This window comes from Monopterus albus, unplaced genomic scaffold, assembly GCF_001952655.1.
Source record: "Monopterus albus unplaced genomic scaffold, M_albus_1.0 scaffold58.1, whole genome shotgun sequence".
NCBI classification, from domain to species: domain Eukaryota; kingdom Metazoa; phylum Chordata; class Actinopteri; order Synbranchiformes; family Synbranchidae; genus Monopterus; species Monopterus albus.
This window is the reverse complement of record NW_018127938.1, coordinates 5,714-25,048: the sequence shown is the minus strand read 5'-3', so window position 1 is coordinate 25,048 and position 19,335 is coordinate 5,714. Positions and strand designations below refer to the sequence as shown.

The 19,335-nt window shown below is 39.9% G+C and overlaps 2 protein-coding genes and 1 long non-coding RNA gene across 4 annotated transcripts; 2 read left to right on the top strand and 1 right to left on the bottom strand.

The window, feature by feature from the left end:
- The first annotated feature begins 3,657 nt into the window (after window positions 1–3,657).
- On the top strand, window positions 3,658–15,202 carry meltf (melanotransferrin). 2 transcript variants are annotated; one of them, XM_020602893.1, is made up of 16 exons: window positions 3,658–4,265; window positions 5,048–5,202; window positions 6,621–6,720; window positions 7,627–7,812; window positions 8,116–8,272; window positions 8,990–9,057; window positions 9,188–9,348; window positions 9,946–10,111; window positions 10,186–10,328; window positions 10,416–10,512; window positions 10,596–10,790; window positions 11,623–11,776; window positions 12,710–12,777; window positions 12,876–13,063; window positions 13,625–13,820; window positions 14,268–15,202. In XM_020602893.1, exons 1-16 carry the CDS (start codon window positions 4,217–4,219, stop codon window positions 14,327–14,329), a joined length of 2,145 nt encoding a protein of 714 aa, XP_020458549.1. In that variant the 5' UTR covers window positions 3,658–4,216; the 3' UTR covers window positions 14,330–15,202. The 2 variants fall into 2 exon arrangements, with proteins under 2 accessions (XP_020458549.1, XP_020458548.1); XM_020602892.1 differs by having other exon boundaries at window positions 13,625–15,202.
- Window positions 15,203–15,885: 683 nt separating this feature from the next.
- On the bottom strand, window positions 15,886–16,976 carry LOC109961772 (uncharacterized). The gene is made up of 2 exons (XR_002275170.1): window positions 16,868–16,976; window positions 15,886–16,765 (listed from the first exon to the last, which is right to left on the bottom strand). It is a non-coding gene; the product is annotated as an uncharacterized LOC109961772 (long non-coding RNA).
- Window positions 16,977–17,026: 50 nt separating this feature from the next.
- On the top strand, window positions 17,027–18,637 carry fkbp2 (FKBP prolyl isomerase 2). Its single transcript, XM_020602894.1, has 2 exons — window positions 17,027–17,578; window positions 18,222–18,637. The coding sequence occupies exon 1, from the start codon at window positions 17,140–17,142 to the stop codon at window positions 17,554–17,556; it is 417 nt and encodes a 138-aa protein (XP_020458550.1). The 5' UTR covers window positions 17,027–17,139; the 3' UTR covers window positions 17,557–17,578; window positions 18,222–18,637.
- Window positions 18,638–19,335: the final 698 nt, after the last annotated feature.

The following is a 19,335-nucleotide window of genomic DNA, read 5'->3' as shown; positions in this document are numbered from 1 at the left end:
ACCATCGTTATAGCTTTCCTTCTTACTGTGGCTGCACTAATGAGGGCTGGTTACTGAAAAGCATCTAAGCATGACAGAGCTGACAGTGTCCCAGTTAACATGTGATACACTCACTTCTTTCAGCTCTGCATGATTACTATGCTGGTTTGAAAGCACTAAAGAGGTCAGCAAACACTTTTTGGTAAAAGGGGTTTTCCGTTATCATATTTGTCATGTGTCATGCTGTTAAAGACATCAGGTGAAAGCTACTGTCAGGACTAACTCATCTTCTGTATTAACTCTAGAGGTAACTGGTTGTCTTTCATGCTGGATTTATAACCTTAAACCTTCAGTCCCAGCATGCATAAAAGACACCTGAAAGTAGTCCCATCTGTGACCTCAGCGCTCTATGCTACTCCCTGAATTGGTCAAATAGCATTCCCTATATAAACTCAAACAAAATGTCATCAATTGGCAATCGATGTAAACCCAACTTTAGTTTGTTTACAGGAGAGCTCCATGGGGCATCTTTAACATACATTCCAGCAAAGAAGAAAAGTGTAGCATCAGTCTGTGGAAATATCGGATTTAAACATTGGCTCCTTGTGAAATGTTTTGGGGGGTCAAAGAGTGCACATCTGTGAGATCACAAAACTACCTTTGAAGATGCTACCCTCTGCCCGTGTGCTGGACAGGTAAAAGAATCATGATTTAGCAGTGTTTTCCTCAGGAGTTGATTGAGACCAATTACAGAGCTAAAAGAGGGTGAAGTCACAAAGGGGGCTAACCTGAAACAAAAGACAATAACCTCTGTTGTCAAGTGTGATATTTGACGTACCAAGATGCTTTTGGTGACACAGCCCGTGTACTGACCTCGTCAGCCACCCACTTCCCACCTCAACCCTGAGACGACTCTTCCAAGCTGACTGGAGACCAGAGACACACAGAGAGGTGTTTCTGTCAACAGAGTAGCTCTTAAACTCAAATAATAAATAGCTGTGGCCACATGTGTTTTGAAAGCTTTAATATCTCCTGGAACAAAATTTCATATATGATCCCTGATGAATCCAGTAGTTCAGTGGTGTTTGTCTGTGGACTGACTCAGACTCTCTGTATGACTCTGGCTGTGTGTTGTAGTCATACCACTGTCTGTTACAGTAAAGCACTGATGCAAAGAATCTATTACAGAGATGGATCTATATCTAACATATTCTAGTATTTATCCCTGCTCTAACTGCCTATTTTGGTACAAAAAATAAATAAAAATCTTTACTGAGATTTATTGAAATCTTTCCACCAATGGCCATGTTTTTTTTTGTTGTTGTTGTTTGTTTTGCATTGTGGAATATGTATGAATGTGAATAAGATATTTTAGCTATTTTACAGAAATTCTTGTGTTTTATTTTTGAATTTTTATGTTAGATCTCGGAGTCAGTAATCAGAACAACGGATGATTAATTGCAGCCTGTGCCTCATCTAATTTAAAGGTGTCACAAGTCAGGTCCAGAGTTCACATTATCATTCAGCCCTTTAAGTAGCTATAATCCAGTAACCAGTGGTAAACATCCTGCAATAAACTACTGTCTGAACAAGCAGAGATACATTTTAGAACAAAAGAATGTTGGCAGTGTTGTCAAACTCCAGATGAAAAGAGAATAAAACACCTGATGTTCAAGTATACTGTTACTGTATATGATCTGTAAAGATGTTTTATACAAGTATATTGGTTTGCACACAGAACCTGCTGTACGTGAGGATCAGATAGTGCAGGTGTTTTTGACATTTTCATGCAAAGTAAAGTAGATTCAAATTGTTCTCACTAACTGTACCATAATGTTACTATTTTTAAGATTTGACAGCAGATTCTCAGGTCAGCTGAAGTCGGGCGCTGACTGCTCCTGCAGATGAGCGCAGCGCGAAGGGAAAATAGCACTGTCCTGACACCCCAGTTTGGTTGTCACCTCCGTGTCATCTTCACTCCGTCACATTATGGCTGTTGCAGCAGCATAAACAAAGCCTGACTCTGAAAATGACTACAAGTCCTGCAGCCAGTTTTACTGCCCCATAGCTCCTGGGTGGATAGGTGAGTGTAACATTGTTATGTACTCTGTGTTTGCCCCCATATTATGTGTTGTTTTATCAATCTATAATACAAAGTGGTACGCAGTATTGATTCTGCGTATGATACCAGGGCACACGTGACAAAGGCAACATAGATGGTTGCTTAGGACACGGAATAGAGCACAGCACAAGAGGGCTTTTTTTTAATACTAGTGTCACATACTACCTAATGCTACTGTCTGTTGAGGCAAAACGTCCCACCAGTAACAGGAACAAATTAACATCAGCCTTTCATTGGATATAATAGATATGCTGCACCCTTTAACAGAATTTTCAAGTGTATGGGGGGCATTGTACCATTTTAATAACTGAACGTCTTTTTCACTATGATGTATTGATGTTGTTTCCTGTTTCTTTACATGCCAACATATCACCATAAAAACGATATATTCACACCATTAGAAGCATCTTTTTTCTAGAAGACATTTAAAAAAAAATCTATGCCTCTGGTTAATATAAAAATTACATATCATTTGTACAGTACATAACATTACCTTTATTTTCTTCAAAAATGTTTTTTGCCCTTTGGTAATGCAAAATTTACAAAAAAGAATATTAACAAAACCTAGAGTTATATTAACAAGAGAAAGAATGTGTCACATTAGCAGTAACCAGTGTTCTACTGGACTGAAAATATTAACAAGAGAAAGAAATATCAGCCTGCTGATGGCAAGTTAGCCAAAAATGTTGTGTGACATGTTTAAATTTAGATGAACTTGCATTGACTTTTGCACCGATCTACACCTCGTTGTTTGCATTCTCAAAAGAAACAAATGTAATATCAGTTTGTACCATCAAACTGAAGATTCTGAGTCCCACAGGTTTGACTGAACAGATTAAAGAATTTGTTTGTTTCTCAGTCTGTCTAACTGTTGCATCAAAGTTTGGGTTCTTAGTAGGCCTCCGTGTACTTGTGTGGACTAAGAACTGAATGTGAAAATCAGCAGTTACATTGATTTTACACTGCCACTACTCTTCATAATCTCTTATGTATTGTATGCTGTGCTGTTTGTTTTGTTAAATGTTCTTTTTTTGGCATGTGTGTGAAATCCTGGGACACAAGACTAATTCCTTGAATCCAATGAAGTCAAATCATCCATGCTTATTAAGGCTTCTTGTTGACCCTGAACATGCCGGAGCAATTATAGATTTATGATGAGGCTGCCTTCCTGTGTTTCACCAAAGGTCTGCAGAAAAACTTTATGACCATAATCACAATCATCCTCATATCCTGCAACTTGCATTGTTGTTTGTAAAAGTAGTCAGAACCTTTTGCAGCTGTTTGAAGTAGCCTAAATGTACTTGTGCTACTCAGAAATACATAAAAACAAAATAAGAAAATCAGGTGTTGAGCTGTTCTATCAAATGCTTAACCTATGTTCTTTGGACTCTTATACTGTAGGCCGCATTACAGTTATTAGATTATTATTGCTGATCTATGTGTGTGTGTGTAGCATTTTCCTGTTGGAGATGTCAAGGTATATCAAATTTTTAACTATTTTATATCCTGTTTTCCTCTTTGTTACTGCATGGTAGAAAGGCTCAGTTCAGTTTCTACAACTGGAAATAGCTGATTTCATCAACCTGCTTATTCCATACAAGACAAATTCAGCTTCCAAAATTCAGAGACGAGGTCAGTTTAGTAAGGCAAGTTGGTAGACAGACTTCTTGTCTCTGCTGTTTGCCTCAGCAGCCAGAGCAGTGAGTCAGTCACCAACAGTCCCACTGTGTTGGACTGAATCCCTTTCTTTTTTACCCATGAGTGGAAAAACACCACAGTAGTAATGCAGGGGAGTGAAAGGAAAGCAGAGGTGGGGTCCTGCCTGTAATAAAAGACCTCTCTATCCAGATATTGGCCTGCAGCCATGCTGAGACGTGTGAGACCAGGTACACCAGAGAGGCATGCTTCATAAACTCTACACTGAGCTGCTGAGAGTCTCATGTTCTGGAGTGAATGATTTTGTAGAGGACTGAGATGTAATAAATGTAAATACAGAATCTGCTGAGCTTAAGCTGTGTCTCAAAGGTAGAAATTGGACTTTGACTCAGGAGTCATCATATAAGAAGGAGGCAACGGGAAAGGCAGCTACCACAGAAAGGAAGAGAGCACGAAGCCATGACTATGTGGAGGATTGTGGGAGCTCTACTACTAATACTAAATACTGGTAAGAACTGTTTTATTATACCTAATTACACAGAATCGTAGCGATTTTATGTTTGAATATTGCCTAAAGCAAGGCAGCATAAAAAAAGAAATGATTAAACATAAATTTTGAAAAAAAAAATATAAGTCATGACTTTAAAGTGGTGGTACAATGCGCACACAGTTCAGAATAAAAGAACGGGTGCACTGCAAATCTGAAATTGCCAATTTAACACCCTTAGAGCTAAAATGACTAAGTACAATCAATGTAAAGAATACATTAATGTTACTGCCAAATGTATCTAGTACCCACAGTACTGTATTTTGACCTGGTTATCTCAGTTTGATACCCAACATTATTGCATATGTGCAATAGGCCCCTAATAGACAAAAACAGAACCTGTAAATTCCTGTAGATCCTATTCATCAGACATTTTCTCCTTGGCTCATCACATCTTGTCACAGGTTGCAGATGAATAACAAGCAGGGTCAACCAAAAACTTCCCTTCTCTTTTTGTTTAATTGAGGGACAGGTCTGAATTATTTCATAAAAACAGTAAAATGTGAAACACTGGAAAACATATTTAAAATATAAATCAGCTTTTCCTGTGTTGTTATTGATCCTGTGATTCCCTCACATTTATCTTGTTCTTTTGAGGACTCCTAGGTTGGGAAGTGCTGTACTGAGACAGAAACACAATTTAAAAGGCAAACTATGGCCATAGTTTCTAAATATGTGAAAAGATATGATGTGTTTATGAATCATTTGTTGTAATAATTTAATGATGTGTCTCTCTGCTGCAGTGTCTGGCCAGAGCAGTATCAGATGGTGCACCATCTCAGACCCAGAGCAGAGGAAATGTCAGGCCATGTCTCAGTCTTTCTCTGAGGTCTCCATCCGTCCGTCACTCAGCTGTGTCAAGGGAGTGACAGTCGAGGGCTGCATCCAGAAACTGCAGGTAGACTGAACAAACCTGAACAACTTGCAATTATAGTTATCTCACATTGTAAAGTAACTGGATGGTAGGGGACTTGTTAAAAGCTAATAAAATGCTCTGAGTGCCAAAACTATCAGACATCAGATTATTTGTTAAGAGATAATCTTATCAGGGAGCACAGTACAAACTGTTTATGACAACCACAACCTGGGACATTCCTGATCTATGAACTGGATGCCCTAGTTAGAAGCTGAATAAAACACATGCATGAATGCATTTTTTAAGGGTGCATTAACAATGGCTCAACACATGTGCTGATAAAGCCCTTCTGTTGTTGCTCCAGCTTTTCTAAAGTGTGTTGTCAAAGTATACTTCATAAATTAGCCCTGCCTGCCACCAAGCAAAGGGTATAAGAAGCTTTTGCAAGTAATCATTTAGTCAGCTAAAAGATAAAAGAAAGAGCAAAAAAAACAACAGTTTGGCTTTTTGAGATGGAGATGGTTAAAAGCAGCCAGAGGACTCAGGATTAATTCAGATGTGTTAGCACCTAAAGCTAACATGTTTGTTTTGGTAATATTAGCAACATAGCATGATCATGATTATACCTTTGATTTCAGTTAATATGATTTTAATTTGGGAGTCCTCTGAGTTTTACGTCACATTAGCATTAACCAGAGTGTTCTACTGGACTGACAAATTTGTTCCTTAGTAAGCTAACACTAGCATCAGGCTGGAGGGTGCATCATGGACAACTTGTCATAGCCAGGTATGTGTAGTTTATGTTGTCGCTAGGAAACAAGACATGATGGGAGGAGCAAAGAGAGGTTATGAGGTATATGGTGGGTCAGTTTGTTTTGAGTCTTTTTTGAGTCTTGTTGAAAATTTAGGAAGTCCTAAATTTTACCATCTAGGTTACAAAAATATTTGAGATGTTTAAAAAGCTGTACAGGTTTCCTCCTGAGAGCATGTCTAATCTAGTGTTGGCTGACTTATTTTAAGAGAACAGCCTATGGTTGTTAGTTTAGAGCTTTCTCTCTGAATTTTGTAAAGGTACTTAATGATATTGTAAAATGAGGTGAATGAAGAAGGAAGCCAAAGACAGAATTTACCTTTTAGTTGACTTTATTTATTATGAACACACACAGCTATTTGCATACAGGATAAAGCCCATAAACCCCATCAGACCCCTCAGTCATGGTGCTCTACCCCAGCTGACTGGTCCTGCCAGCTGCCACCATAATAGAACTTGAACATAACAGTAACTCATAGCCTCTGCCCCATTAGGGCATGCCTGGGGGACCCCACAAAGCATTGCTCCACCCCAGCACTATATTACAAATTAATTATTTATTTGTAAAAGTTTTTTTTTTTTTTTTTTTTTTTACATAAGGACATGTGAAATGTGTGAAACATCATTAATCTTTACTGTGTCTCTGCAGAGAAAAGAAGTTGATGCCTTGTCCATGTTTGCCACTGATATCTACAACCTAGGGAAGGCTGCTTCCTTTAAGATGGCCGCCAGTGAATCAAAGGCTGACGGTAAGATTGAACAATTGCTAGAAATTTCTAATTTGGTACAAATCTAATTGGTGCAGGAGGGATTAAAAGTGGGATTGTTTCAAATATTTGACAAATGTTGGGGAGTGGATCACCAATAGTGAAGAAGTAACACAGGAGAAATAATGACAGGTTACCAAAACCACTTTTCTGCTTGCAGATTAGCATACTGTCCACTTTCAACAGCAAGTGGCAAAATATCAGGTCTCACCTGGGCACAAAGAATTATATTCTTTTTAGATACATGTAAATTATATACAACATAATTCACAGTATCATATTCTTTTTTGACATCATAAATGTACTACTAGTAGTAGTATTTAATTGAGTTTTCTTAATGTTTGAAACGTAATGTTCAAGACCACACAATATGATGACAATAAAATGTATTTATGATAATCTACTCTTAAAGAATGAATGTATTCCAAACTCATGACTGACTTTTACCATCTTGTTACAAACTATCAAGTTTCATTTTTAGGATTCTTATCTTCTGGCCTTTACTAGTGTCTGAGACCAGACTAAGTCATCATTGTCACAAAAATTGCTGTTGTTTTCCCATTTTTATTTTCTAGTCTTCCTTATGTTGATGAATGGTGAATATACAGAATATTTTTGATGACATGTAATCTTGAGTTCATCTTGGTGCTTATGACAAATATGCAGTGAGTTAGTGTAATCATATTCTGAGTTATGACACCTGTTACCCTGGTTATAATATCTGTGTTGCATGTGGGTAATTTCAAAACAGGACTGGTAGGCAAGCTTTGATGTAGATCTTATTTCTGTTCCCCGATACAAGGGTGCAGAGCCAACATGTCAAACTGTGTAACTACTCTGTGTTACACTGTTACATGTATGTTTATACCTGTGCTGTTGGTGCCTCAGGTACTGGTGCCTCCTACTATGCAGTTGCTGTGGTTAAGAAATCGAAACCTGGCATCAACATCAACAACCTTGCAGGAAAAAAGAGCTGCCACACTGGGAAAAACCGAACAGCTGGCTGGAATATGCCTTTGGGATTTCTCATAGACCAGGGTTACATGTCTGTGATGGGCTGCAATATCCCACAGGGTACGAAACATGCACAAATACACATATGCATAAACATAAACGGTATGTACAAAAAGCTGGAACAATGCAAGTGTGTGTGTGTGTGTGTGTGTGTGTGTACATGTCTTTATCACATTGTGTGAACCAGTTTCTTTTTTTTTTGATACCATCATTGTGTGGACATTATAGCCAGTTCACACAACTTTAAAAGATTGAGGGTTAAGAGTCGGTCTTGTGGTTAAGGTTAGGGTTTGCTTAGGTTAGGTGTAAGGTGTTAGGCAGTTAGTGGTTATTGTTAAGTCTCCAAATAATGTGTGTGATTAGGTGTTGCAAATTTCTTCAATGCGAGCTGTATCCCCGGAGCAAATGAGGCTGGGGACCCTGCATCTCTGTGTCAACTTTGCAGAGGAGATGCCTACGGACAGCACAAATGTGCAATGGACATCCAAGAGACATACTTCGGCTATCACGGTGCTTTCAGGTAACATACTTTCATACCCTACATTTAAACCCATGCACATAAAGGTGACTGTTATGCAGAATTGCATGTGTGAAGTAAATGCCATTTTTGTTCACTCCAAGTCTGGTGTAGATGTATTCCTTTCCTCTAGCATGACTAGTATTAGTACAGTTTTTCAATATGACTATTTATTTAGATCTCTTCTATAGCAGTCACAGTCTGCAGAATATCAATCTAAGGAATTAGAACAGTTAATTATTAATTTCATCTAAACGAATATGCATAAAACACTTGAATTGAATTCCATTTGCTTATTATATGTAAATTATCTATAATTATCTATAAATAAAAAAGCAATCTTGAGAATGTTGTAGGTTAACACTGAAAATTGCATGTTGTGGCTGGAGTAGGACTTGGCCCTGGTACTAGAAAATTTGAGAGTTTCATTGCTAAGATAAAAAATATTTAGGCCTATCCTAATATCTATGAACCAGTAAAATTTACTGAGCATTTGAGCTAAATACTAACACTAAAATGGCAACATTCTGACAATGCAATGTTGTAATATTAACCATGTTCACTATGTTAGTTATGCACATTAGCATGCTAGAATTTTTTTTGCCAGTTTTTTTCTTAAACTGGATTTGAGGAACAATAACACTTTCAAAGCAACTGGTGTGAAATTCTGCAAGCAGCTTTGATCTTGGTTTTTCCTATTTTTTGCTTTGGTCTCTGCAGGTGTCTGGTTGACGATGCAGGAGATGTGGCTTTCATCAAACACACGACTGTGGAGGAGAACACTAATGGTAACATCTTAGTTTGTTATGAGTAGATAGTAATTACTTGGTTATTACAGTAACTACAGCCACTTTGTCATTGTTCACTTGTCAACATGTTTGTTAACTGACCAGTTATGTTTTTCACCTGGTCGTGAAGCACCGACGTCATTGGAATATGACCTGTTGTGTCGTGATGGCAGCAGAGCTCCTGTCTCTCAGTGGAAAAGATGCAACCTGGGCCGTATCCCATTTCGTGGCATTGTGGTTGGCGATCACATCACTCCTTCTGTGGTGTTTAACATGCTGAATGAGGGGCTGGTACGTCCAAACAACTCACATACTCCACACTACAACACCCACAAGTGCTGTTGTTTGTGGTTGGTCCAAACAAATCTTGAGGTAGTTTGCTTAAAGTTACAGGAAATTTGATTCAGAGTCATGTTTTTGAACCAGAAAAGATTCACGCACACACAAAAACAACAATAACAACAGAGAAACAATCACAGCAGTTGGTGATATTTCTAAGTTTTGATGATAAGACAACATATGTAATTAATACCAGTTAAGCTTCAAATTCATGCTTTTTTTGAGTGCTTTAATCAGTTCTCAGCAAAACACTTAGGCAAACAGGAGTGGGTTCTGTTTCACTCCAAAAAATAACTCTACAATCCTTACTACTACCATGCGGACTTATTACACCTAGGTGACCTATTTAATAATCTTCTACCCCTACCAGCCAAAATGTCAGCCTAATAATAATAACAACACAACATGGCTTATTGTCCCATCCCTAAGACCCATCTTGTGATATTGTTGGATTTATCTCCAGATGTAAAAGGTATCAAAGACACAGTGAGGCGCTCAGACTTGGGATTTCATTTCTGAGGTTAATTAAGGGTAACTTCCTGTCTGCAGGAGAAATCAGGCTTCAACATATTTTCATCTACGGATTATGGAGGAGGAACTGTGCTCTTCTCTGAGTTATCCACCACGTTTCTCAGTGTCGAGTCAGATGACCCAGAGAGGTGGATGGGTCGCCTCTATTACAACGCTCTCAGTGCCATGGACTGTAAAACAGAAGGTAAATCATACCTGTTTGCCTATCTGGCATATACAACATCACACCAGAGCATAATGTTAAATTCAATATCCCAGGTGTCCTGCGGTGGTGTGTGTTGTCCAGCGGCGAGCAGCAGAAGTGTGCTGACATGGGTGTGGCCTTCCTAAGTAAGGGTCTGACGCCAGACATCAAATGTGTTTATGGGAACTCTCTGACCGACTGTATGAAGAAAATCAAGGTAATAGATGTTTCTTACAGCTGCATTGTTGAAATGTATTCAGTTTTGGCAATTTAATCCCTGTTCTTCTGTTTCACGTTTGTGTAGAACAACGAGGCCGATGCCATCACTCTGGACGGAGGTTACATCTACACAGCAGGCAAAGACTACGGCTTGGTCCCTGCCACTGGCGAGAGCTACACAGGTAAAAACGCAAACAAAGATGCAGCCACATAATTTGGTTTCAGAGATGACAAATACAGGCATGTTTTTTCCCCCTCTTTCCAGAGGACCCTGATGGTTCCATATACTATGCTGTCGCGGTGGTGAAAAAGAGTAGCTTTGACATACGCAACCTTGATGACCTGCGCGGTCATCGCTCCTGTCACACCGGATACGGTCGCACGGCTGGTTGGAACATTCCCGTAGCAACGCTGATGGAGAGAGGCCTGATCACCCTTCAGCAATGTCAGATACCCCAAGGTCAGTGGGATGTTGGTGTGTGAGCTGGGCAAGTCACTTCAGCTCACTTCATGTGAAGAAATCTTTGAGCAAACACTGAACATTGCAAGCGTTTCTACTGTAGGTTTTTAGTTCTTCATGTTTTTGGGGTTGTACATCCATCTGCTAATCTATCCGTCCGTCCAGCCCATTCTCATGCGCATGAGAACTCTGAAACGCCTTGAGGGAATTTGTTCAAATTTGGCACAAACATTCTTTTGGATTAATGGATGAACTGATTAAATTCTGATCGTCAAAGGTCAAGATTAGTGTATCCTGACATCTATCCCTTTCCCATGAATTTGGCTGGTTGGTGGAGGCATACAACCACAAGCCAGTAATTCTAGTTTGGGATAAAACAAATGTATTAGTTTGCTGTTTACTTTTTTCTACTAATGATTAAGTTAATAGAATGTGCTAAAGTTGCAAAAAAGGGCTAAAATTTCCAAGGTTAAATCTTCAGTCTTCAGGGGCGCTACTTTGTGGTAGTGATGGTCTAAAAGTTAAAGAAACAAGCCTGTGACCTGAAGGCCACCAGCAAGATTTGGTGGTTGTACCGAGTAGTTTCCAGGTGTGTGAACATGATCAGGGAGTTCCTAACTAAGAGAGGTGACCTCTCAGTGGCTGATTTAAAGATTAAGAATAAAATTCAGCTGTGACAAGCTAAGTAGTATTTCTCATGACAAGTGAACTGACTGCTTGTTGTGTAAAATCAGCAGAGTGACTCTTAAGGTATTTCTAGTACAAATTATAAAACCTGAACTTTCCTTCCAGTTTTTGACTTTCTGTTTCCTGTCCTTCCCACAATGCTTAGCGATGGGAGAGTTCTTCGATCAAAGCTGTGTACCAGGTGCCAACCAGCCTGGTTTCCCCAGTAGCCTGTGTGGTTTGTGTGTGGGAGACAGATTGGGGAAGAACATCTGTGAGAAGGGAAAAGACCTGTATGATGGATACGACGGTGCCTTCAGGTACTACGCCCTGGAACGTCACAAAACCCCTGTCCCTCATTCTGTATTTATATTAAATTTTTTTTTTTAAATGATATCCTCCTATTTATACCGCTTATCCTAACGAGGGTCACGGGGGGCTGACATTGGACGAGAGGCAGGGTACGCACTGAACAGGTCACCAGTCTATCATATGGCTGGCTCTTAGAGACAGACAACCACACACACCCACACTCACTCCTACAGGCAATTTAGAGTCACCGGTCAACCTAAGCTGCATGTCTTTGGACAGTGAGAGGAAGCCAGAGCACCTGGAGAGAACCCACACAGGCACAGGGAGAACATGCAGAGTCTGCACAGAGAGGCACTGGGTCGGCTAGGACTTGAACCTACACCCTTCTTGCTAACCACTGCTCCCACATGCCACCTATCCTCAATAACATTTAACACAGAACCAGGGACTCTCATGGATAATGTCACAGTTTTGTATGTTTATCTTATGTCCAGCCATTTTAAGTAATTCAACTTTGTGAAATTTGGCTTTGTCCATCAACAGCCATTATAATGGAAGAGAAGCCATTCAGAGGTGTGAATCAAAGTGGTAGCAAATTGAAAATGCTTCTTCACTGAACTTTGGGAAAACACAGATTCATCCTAACCAAAGTAAACTGATTTGTACTTGTTTTACATTTTCCTTAACAGTGTAAGCTTGAACTTTCATCTGTTAATTTCCTGACTGAAGTTATTATGTACACACGATTCTCTTTTCATCAACCATATGTTTTTTAGCATGGTTGTCCCTGGTTATGTACCTTTGTCTATGGGAACAATGAATCAAACTTTTATTTCTGGAGCAAGGGGTGCCTTAAATAGTTCATTTGACTCTCCAGTAGAAAGGTACTTGAACTTATGCCACGTAGCACATACAGTATGTCTGTCTATCTGTCCACTTAGGTGTCTGGCAAGTGGAGCTGGAGATGTGGCTTTTGTCAAGCATTCTACTGTCTTCCTAAACACTGATGGTAACACAAGTAGCTGCAAGATACAACATGTACTCTTTTGGGGGGTTTCTTATTTCAAAGAGATATGAGTAACTGGCTCACTTTGTGTATTTATGCAGGTAACTCAGGTGAATCATGGGCAGTAGACCTCCACTCTACAGATTTCCAGCTGCTCTGTTCTCAGGGCACCAAGGCCGAGGTCACGCAGTACAGACACTGTAACCTGGCTAGAGTCCCTTCTCATGCTGTAATGGTACGACCAGACACCAACATCCATGCTGTCTATGGACTCCTGGATCGCGCACAGGTATCAGTGTTTCTACTGTACTTAGTGTATATACTGTTCTTGAGTTACTGAGTCAAGCTGTCGTGCAGTAGTGCAGCTACAACCATTTTCAAAATTGTTCAGGGTGGGTGGCTGCAGTAGGACAACAGAGCGCCAGAATACCTGGCATCAGCAGACCACCACCCTCTTAAAGACATGAAATGGAATAAATGTAAGTCATCACAGTCCTCTGGAAATGTATCATGTCTGGTTTATAACAATGGCACAAGGTACATGCTACATTTAATTACATGTCTTCAATCACAAGTGAGTGAAAATAGCCCATGTATCTGAGAACACACTATCAAGGAGTGTGTGGAGGAAACATAACTTTGACCAGTAAAGAAGGACAGAAATAAAGGTGATGAAATGTTCACTGGGATGGATTAACAGCCTCATGTCTCTCTGAGTTTGTGTTCATTCTACAGTGAGGTAGGTGAATGGAAATCAATGGCTAACTGGAATGGAGGAAATCAATTTTATTAGCTAGCTTTGGTGTTTATTTAATTTTGTTTCCCTATCTGTCTGTTTGTTTTCCTGTAGACATATTTTGGCAGTGATACAGGTCCTGGTTTCAAGATGTTTGACTCACAGGCCTACAATGGCACAGATCTCATCTTCAAAGACTCCACCGTTCGGCTTGTGGGTGTCGGTGACAGAAAGACCTACCAGGAGTGGCTGGGACAGAGCTACATGGACTCACTGGTCGATATGGACTGCAAATCATCGTCAAGTGCAGGTAAAGACAAACTAAACTGCATTCCTCATGAATCAATGCCAGTCCTTCGGTTTCTAATATATCTGCTACCGCTGTGGCAGTGTGGCACAAGTAAACTTAAAGTTGTGAAATGTGTTTGTTTTTTTAAACCTTGTTTCATCAAAATCCAGCCTGGGGTGTACCAGATATTACATACCAGATGATATCATTTTAAAAAATGGATGAAAGCACCCCCTAGGGGCTTATCCGTATAATTGTGAGTGCAGCAGTGAGATGAATCATTCTCCTACATTTTCCCAAATTCAATGATGGGCTGATTGATTCAGGAATAAAAGAAGATGAATCCATAAATAAGGACACTGTAAGATACACTTTTGAGAAGCTGATACCAATTTTCATTGGATAAAATGACCACTTTGTCTCAGAGCAAACTTTCTGATGACTTCTTGTGTTCTCTCCTTCTTATAGTGATGTCCTCTGTCTGGCTGCTGCTAACGGCCCTGTTGAGCTTCATGCTGACCAACCTCTAAATGTAAAAGCACAGTATGACACAGGCATTCAGTCTTCTCCTGTTCCTTTCCCTCCTTCATTTTTCTCTTTATATATTTCCTGTATCATTCTCTTCCTTTATATTTCGGTCTCTGTCACCTTATCTTTCACCACTTTCCAAACATGAACCTTCAGATTTCAATTCAAATCATCCAGTCCAGCCCTGTAAGTTAGTCCTGCTTAGACACCCACTGTTTCCATCTCTGAATGTTTCTTTTTTGTTTGTTTGTAAAATTGCATCTATCATTTCTACCTGATTGTATAAAATATGAGATTTGGGCATTTTCAGTTGCCTTTGGACTGTTGAAGAAAGTGAGGAACTTGTTTTCTGTGATGTGAGTTTGTTGCCAAAGGACTTTCAGCCAGTGTGAGTCAGACATGATCAGAGGTGCTGCTGCCACTTTGGTTACTGAAGGTGAGCTGCCACATCAGTGCATGTGCTGCCACCTGTTACATTGCTTTAGTTGGGCAGTGCCTCTCTTGGATTGGATTATCTCACATGAGCCACTGATAATTACGCCTCAAGTAACATGTAACCTCATGTAACAATAATCTTGGGTAAAGTCCACCTTACTCCTCTCACTTAACAGCTGCAGTTATTTTTTTCTTAAAGGGCCAGTTCACCTCACCTCATCATCATTTTTCAAACCTTTTTAACAGTTCAGTTTATACATTTAGACACAGATGGAGTGAGTAACCATGACCCAATGTCAGGTTCCATCAGATTCGAGTAGAACATGAAGAAAACATCCCGTGGTGTGTTTTTGTTTGTCTCGATGGTTTAAGTCAAAGAATAGTGTGTGTCACTTGATGGAAGACAACACGCTTTAAAGTACTGGTTTCACTGTAAAAAGGGTTTTTTTAAGTGTACAACAAAATAATACAGTTCAAAGATGATTACTGGTAATACTTCACCATTCTAAAAAAAAAAAAACTGCTCGTGTCCTCTGACCCCAAACTGTCTTTTCTTTATAACTCAAACGGCTTGATGCTGTTTCCTGTTTTGATGTTGATAAGTGGATTTGTCTTTTCCTGTGTTGAGAGATTTATTTTTATATGATGTTCAGGTGCCATATCAGTGTATATGTACTGACTCATGCTGTCAGAAACAAATAATTTCTCAGCCTCGTGATAGAGATTGATTTCTATGTGAAATTATGTAACATGTAACTAATATTTAGTTGCCAGGCCAGTGCGTCTGCATAAGTATAGCTACATAAAGCTGCCCACTTGAACTGTTGTTGAAATTAAATAAAGCTATATGCTGCAAAATACACTCTCATGTTCAGAATGCACTTCTATGATATAATGTTTTGTTTGAAAGCAAAGGAACTACCGAGTTATAACTGGGAAACTGAACTGTGACCTGCACACTGGAGATTTGTCTCTGATTTTCTTAAAGGGCCCCTTCAGACATATTTTATGACAATTAAAACTACTCTGCTTTGATTAATAATCTAATTTTGACAAACTAACCTTTGAAAATGATGCCAGTGTGTTTTCTAAGTTGTTATGTCAAACATTCAAAGTGCTGTTATAAGTTCGAATCTTTATTTATACAATCAGAGCAAAATGGTGAATTTACTCTCAGCTCTCTGTACAAACATACTGGCTGATAAAAGGTTTTCCACTAACAACATAACTTACAGACCCACAGAAGCTCACATAATTAGTGTACTGGTTTAGTTGGTGCATGTGTGCACAGTGGTGGAGGGACAGCATCATTACAACCACCTTTTGTTGATGCCCTCTTTGCACTAAAAAACCTTATGTTTCGGTATATGAACTACATCCCCCTTCTGTGAAGTGCACTTAAACTTTTCCAAAAATCTATTCATATTTTTTTCATGACAGTTTTGGCTATTCTACAAAGCTGTCTGTAAGAGGCTATCAACACACAGTCATTGTCCAACAGGAAGTTGGGTGAGGGCAAAAGAAAAAAATCGAGGATCTGTCAGGCTGGGACCGGCAATGAAAGTTCTGTTATCAGTAGATCCCCACTCTGCTCTCATTACTTCTTGATTTGTCTGGAACCGTCCTTCCATCCCTCCTTCACTTCATTCACAAACGTCTTTCGGACTTTCCTCAGGCGGCTGCCCATCTCTCCCAGGTCACCTGGGATTTTGCCGGCCTCCTCACGGACCTGCCGCAGCGTCTGGGACCGCATGACCCGCTCCGAGGCGTCCCGACCGGCTAACTGAGCCTTGGTGATGGCGTAAGCTGTGATCTGGGCCGCCCTACGGATCGGACGAGACTCAGCCAACTTCTCTACGACGTGGAGCTTGTTGAGGAGGGAAAATAACATCCGAGACAGCATTTTGTCGAGTCTTTGACACAGGCTGGTGTCCTTGTCCTGTCTAACACGTTAGCTTAGCCGGCTAATTAGCGGTCCCGTCCAGCTGTCGTTCACATTAGCCCTGTAATGAGACCAATGTTTACCGGTATCTTATACGATCATGTAGCTTGAGGTTGTAGTATAGCGTTATATGTCAATAACCAGACATATAAAGTAGACTTACTTCGGCTGAACCAGATGACCACTGAGTCACAACGGATGACAAAACGCTGGCGTTGATCTCAAATTCGTAGTGGGAAAACTTCAGCAAGTTTTTTTCCGGAGGTTTTTTCACGTAACACCAGTCGATGAAATACTTCCGGTTGTATCGTATGTACATCCGGTAACAGATTTCCAAGCTCACTTCCCTTGTTCATCGTCCAAAATTTGCTCACTGGGTGTTGCGAGCTTGGTTTTCTCAACTAAAAGCTTTAACACGAGGAGTTGGCTGCAGCCATGCGGGTGTTTCTGTTGTTCGCAGTAACGGTGCTTTGTCTATGCCCGGCGGCGGTGAGCGGAGCCGAGAAGAAGAAGCTGCAGATCGGCATCAAGAAGCGAGTGGACAACTGCCCCATCAAGTCCCGCAAAGGAGACGTGCTGAACATGCACTACACGGGCAAGCTGGAGGACGGCACCGAGTTTGACAGCAGCATTCCTCGCGGCAATCCCTTCACCTTCACCTTGGGCACCGGGCAGGTGATCAAAGGCTGGGACCAGGGCCTGCTGGGCATGTGCGAGGGCGAGAAGAGGAAGCTGGTCATCCCCGCCGAGCTGGGCTACGGGGATCGGGGAGCTCCTCCGAAGATCCCCGGAGGGGCGACGCTCGTCTTCGAAGTGGAGCTGCTCAGCATCGAGAGGAGATCCGAGCTTTGATGAAGAAGAGAAAGAATAACACGTAATTACCTGTGAAAGTCACTTAGATTTACTCAAGCACTGTACTTAAGCACACATTTGGTGCATTTATACTTGAATAGCCTGTTTAGTTTTCATGCCACAGATTTGTACATCCAGTATTGTTCAAAATAATAGCAGTACAATGTGACTAACCAGAATAATCCAGGGTCACAGATGTGTATCACCTGGCCTCTGAATAAACTTCGTGGCTGGATATATTGGTTTACACTGCTTTAGATGCACGACTGGATGAATCTATTGAATAACAACTGTTGGCATCTTTAAACACCAAAACATTTGATTCATAAGCACCCTGAATTCTGAAACCTAAAAACAACCTACTTATTTTGAAAAAATCAGCACACCCACTTTTTTGCACCTGTGGGATACAGTTGTTGATGTCCTTCAACCTTGAAAGCCCCCTGACAGAAAGTATCTGCTCTACTGAATTTTCCTCAAGCAAGAAACTGAATCCCTACCAACTCCACCTGCAGCTCAGACCTGACTTCTTTGTGACAGTTTTTTTTCCCCCACAAGAATTAATCTAAAAGAAAAACAACACCCCTCTCCCAAAGACGTGTTTGTGTTTATATACATTTGCTGTTTTTTATGTTAATGTTCAGTGTACTGGTATGGTTTTTCAGGTTCCAAGAACTGCTGCAGCATTTAGTTCATCTGACTTCTGATGAAGACTACATGGCAAATCTGAGAATAGAGTTGGCACCTCCAGCATAGCCACTGTCCTCCTTTCAATGGCTCTGCTTGTTATGATGTGATTTATTGGACTGAAATTATGTGATTCAAGAAGTGACTGTATGTCCTTGTTAAATATTAGAGGAACAATTGGTCACCCTGTGAGCCCATTATTTGACCGGGGGCTGATCATCTAACCTTTACTTGTAATTTTCTGTGATTTATAAGCAGGTTCATTCATATTAGTAGGCTACATTTTTACAAAATTGTTTAGATTGTTAATTTAGTCAGAAATCAGGCAGAGGCAGATTAGGACAAATGTTTTTGTTCACAATGTTTGATTTCTGATAATAAAACATTAACCTTACTGTTGAACTCTGAAGTGGGTTTGTTGAACAAGAAAACACATTTCTATACTTTTCTTTGACTTCACTTTGTATTTTATAGATTTTGCCCATATGATTTCATGGTTCAGTATATAAAGATCTAGAATAATTTCTTTGCCCATATAGTTGCATAGTGCAGTATATAAAGATCTATAATAACACATTTAAAAGTCATCCATGAAGTCCCATTAATGCACTAAAGTATTTTTGTAATTACAACCTTGTATACTGTACTGTAAAACTAGATAGATACTGTATATAATGTGACTTAAAATGACAGTAAGAAATAGTGTGGGACCATATCTCACAGTTCAGCTTCCATTCCGGTGTATCCACAGTACAAATAATTTTTACATTTAAATTAGTACTTCATTAGATTAAATGTGTCCATTAAACCTGTTAAAAGAGAAAGAGTGCCTTTGTGTGTAGTAAAGCTGCAGTTCAATTTTTAGGTCTCAAAATTGTTAGGCTTCGAAAAAGTGGTGTTATTGGTTTATTTTAATTTGAGTAACCTATAGTATAGACCTACTTTTTCATTTTCTTAATTTAAGTGTGAGCTCCAACACATATACGTGTTTCAGACCAATTTAATTATTTTTATTTGCTCCTTTAAAGTTAAACGAACCGTACATCAACTGAAATACACGAAGAGAATAATATAATACCGACAGAGGGTGCC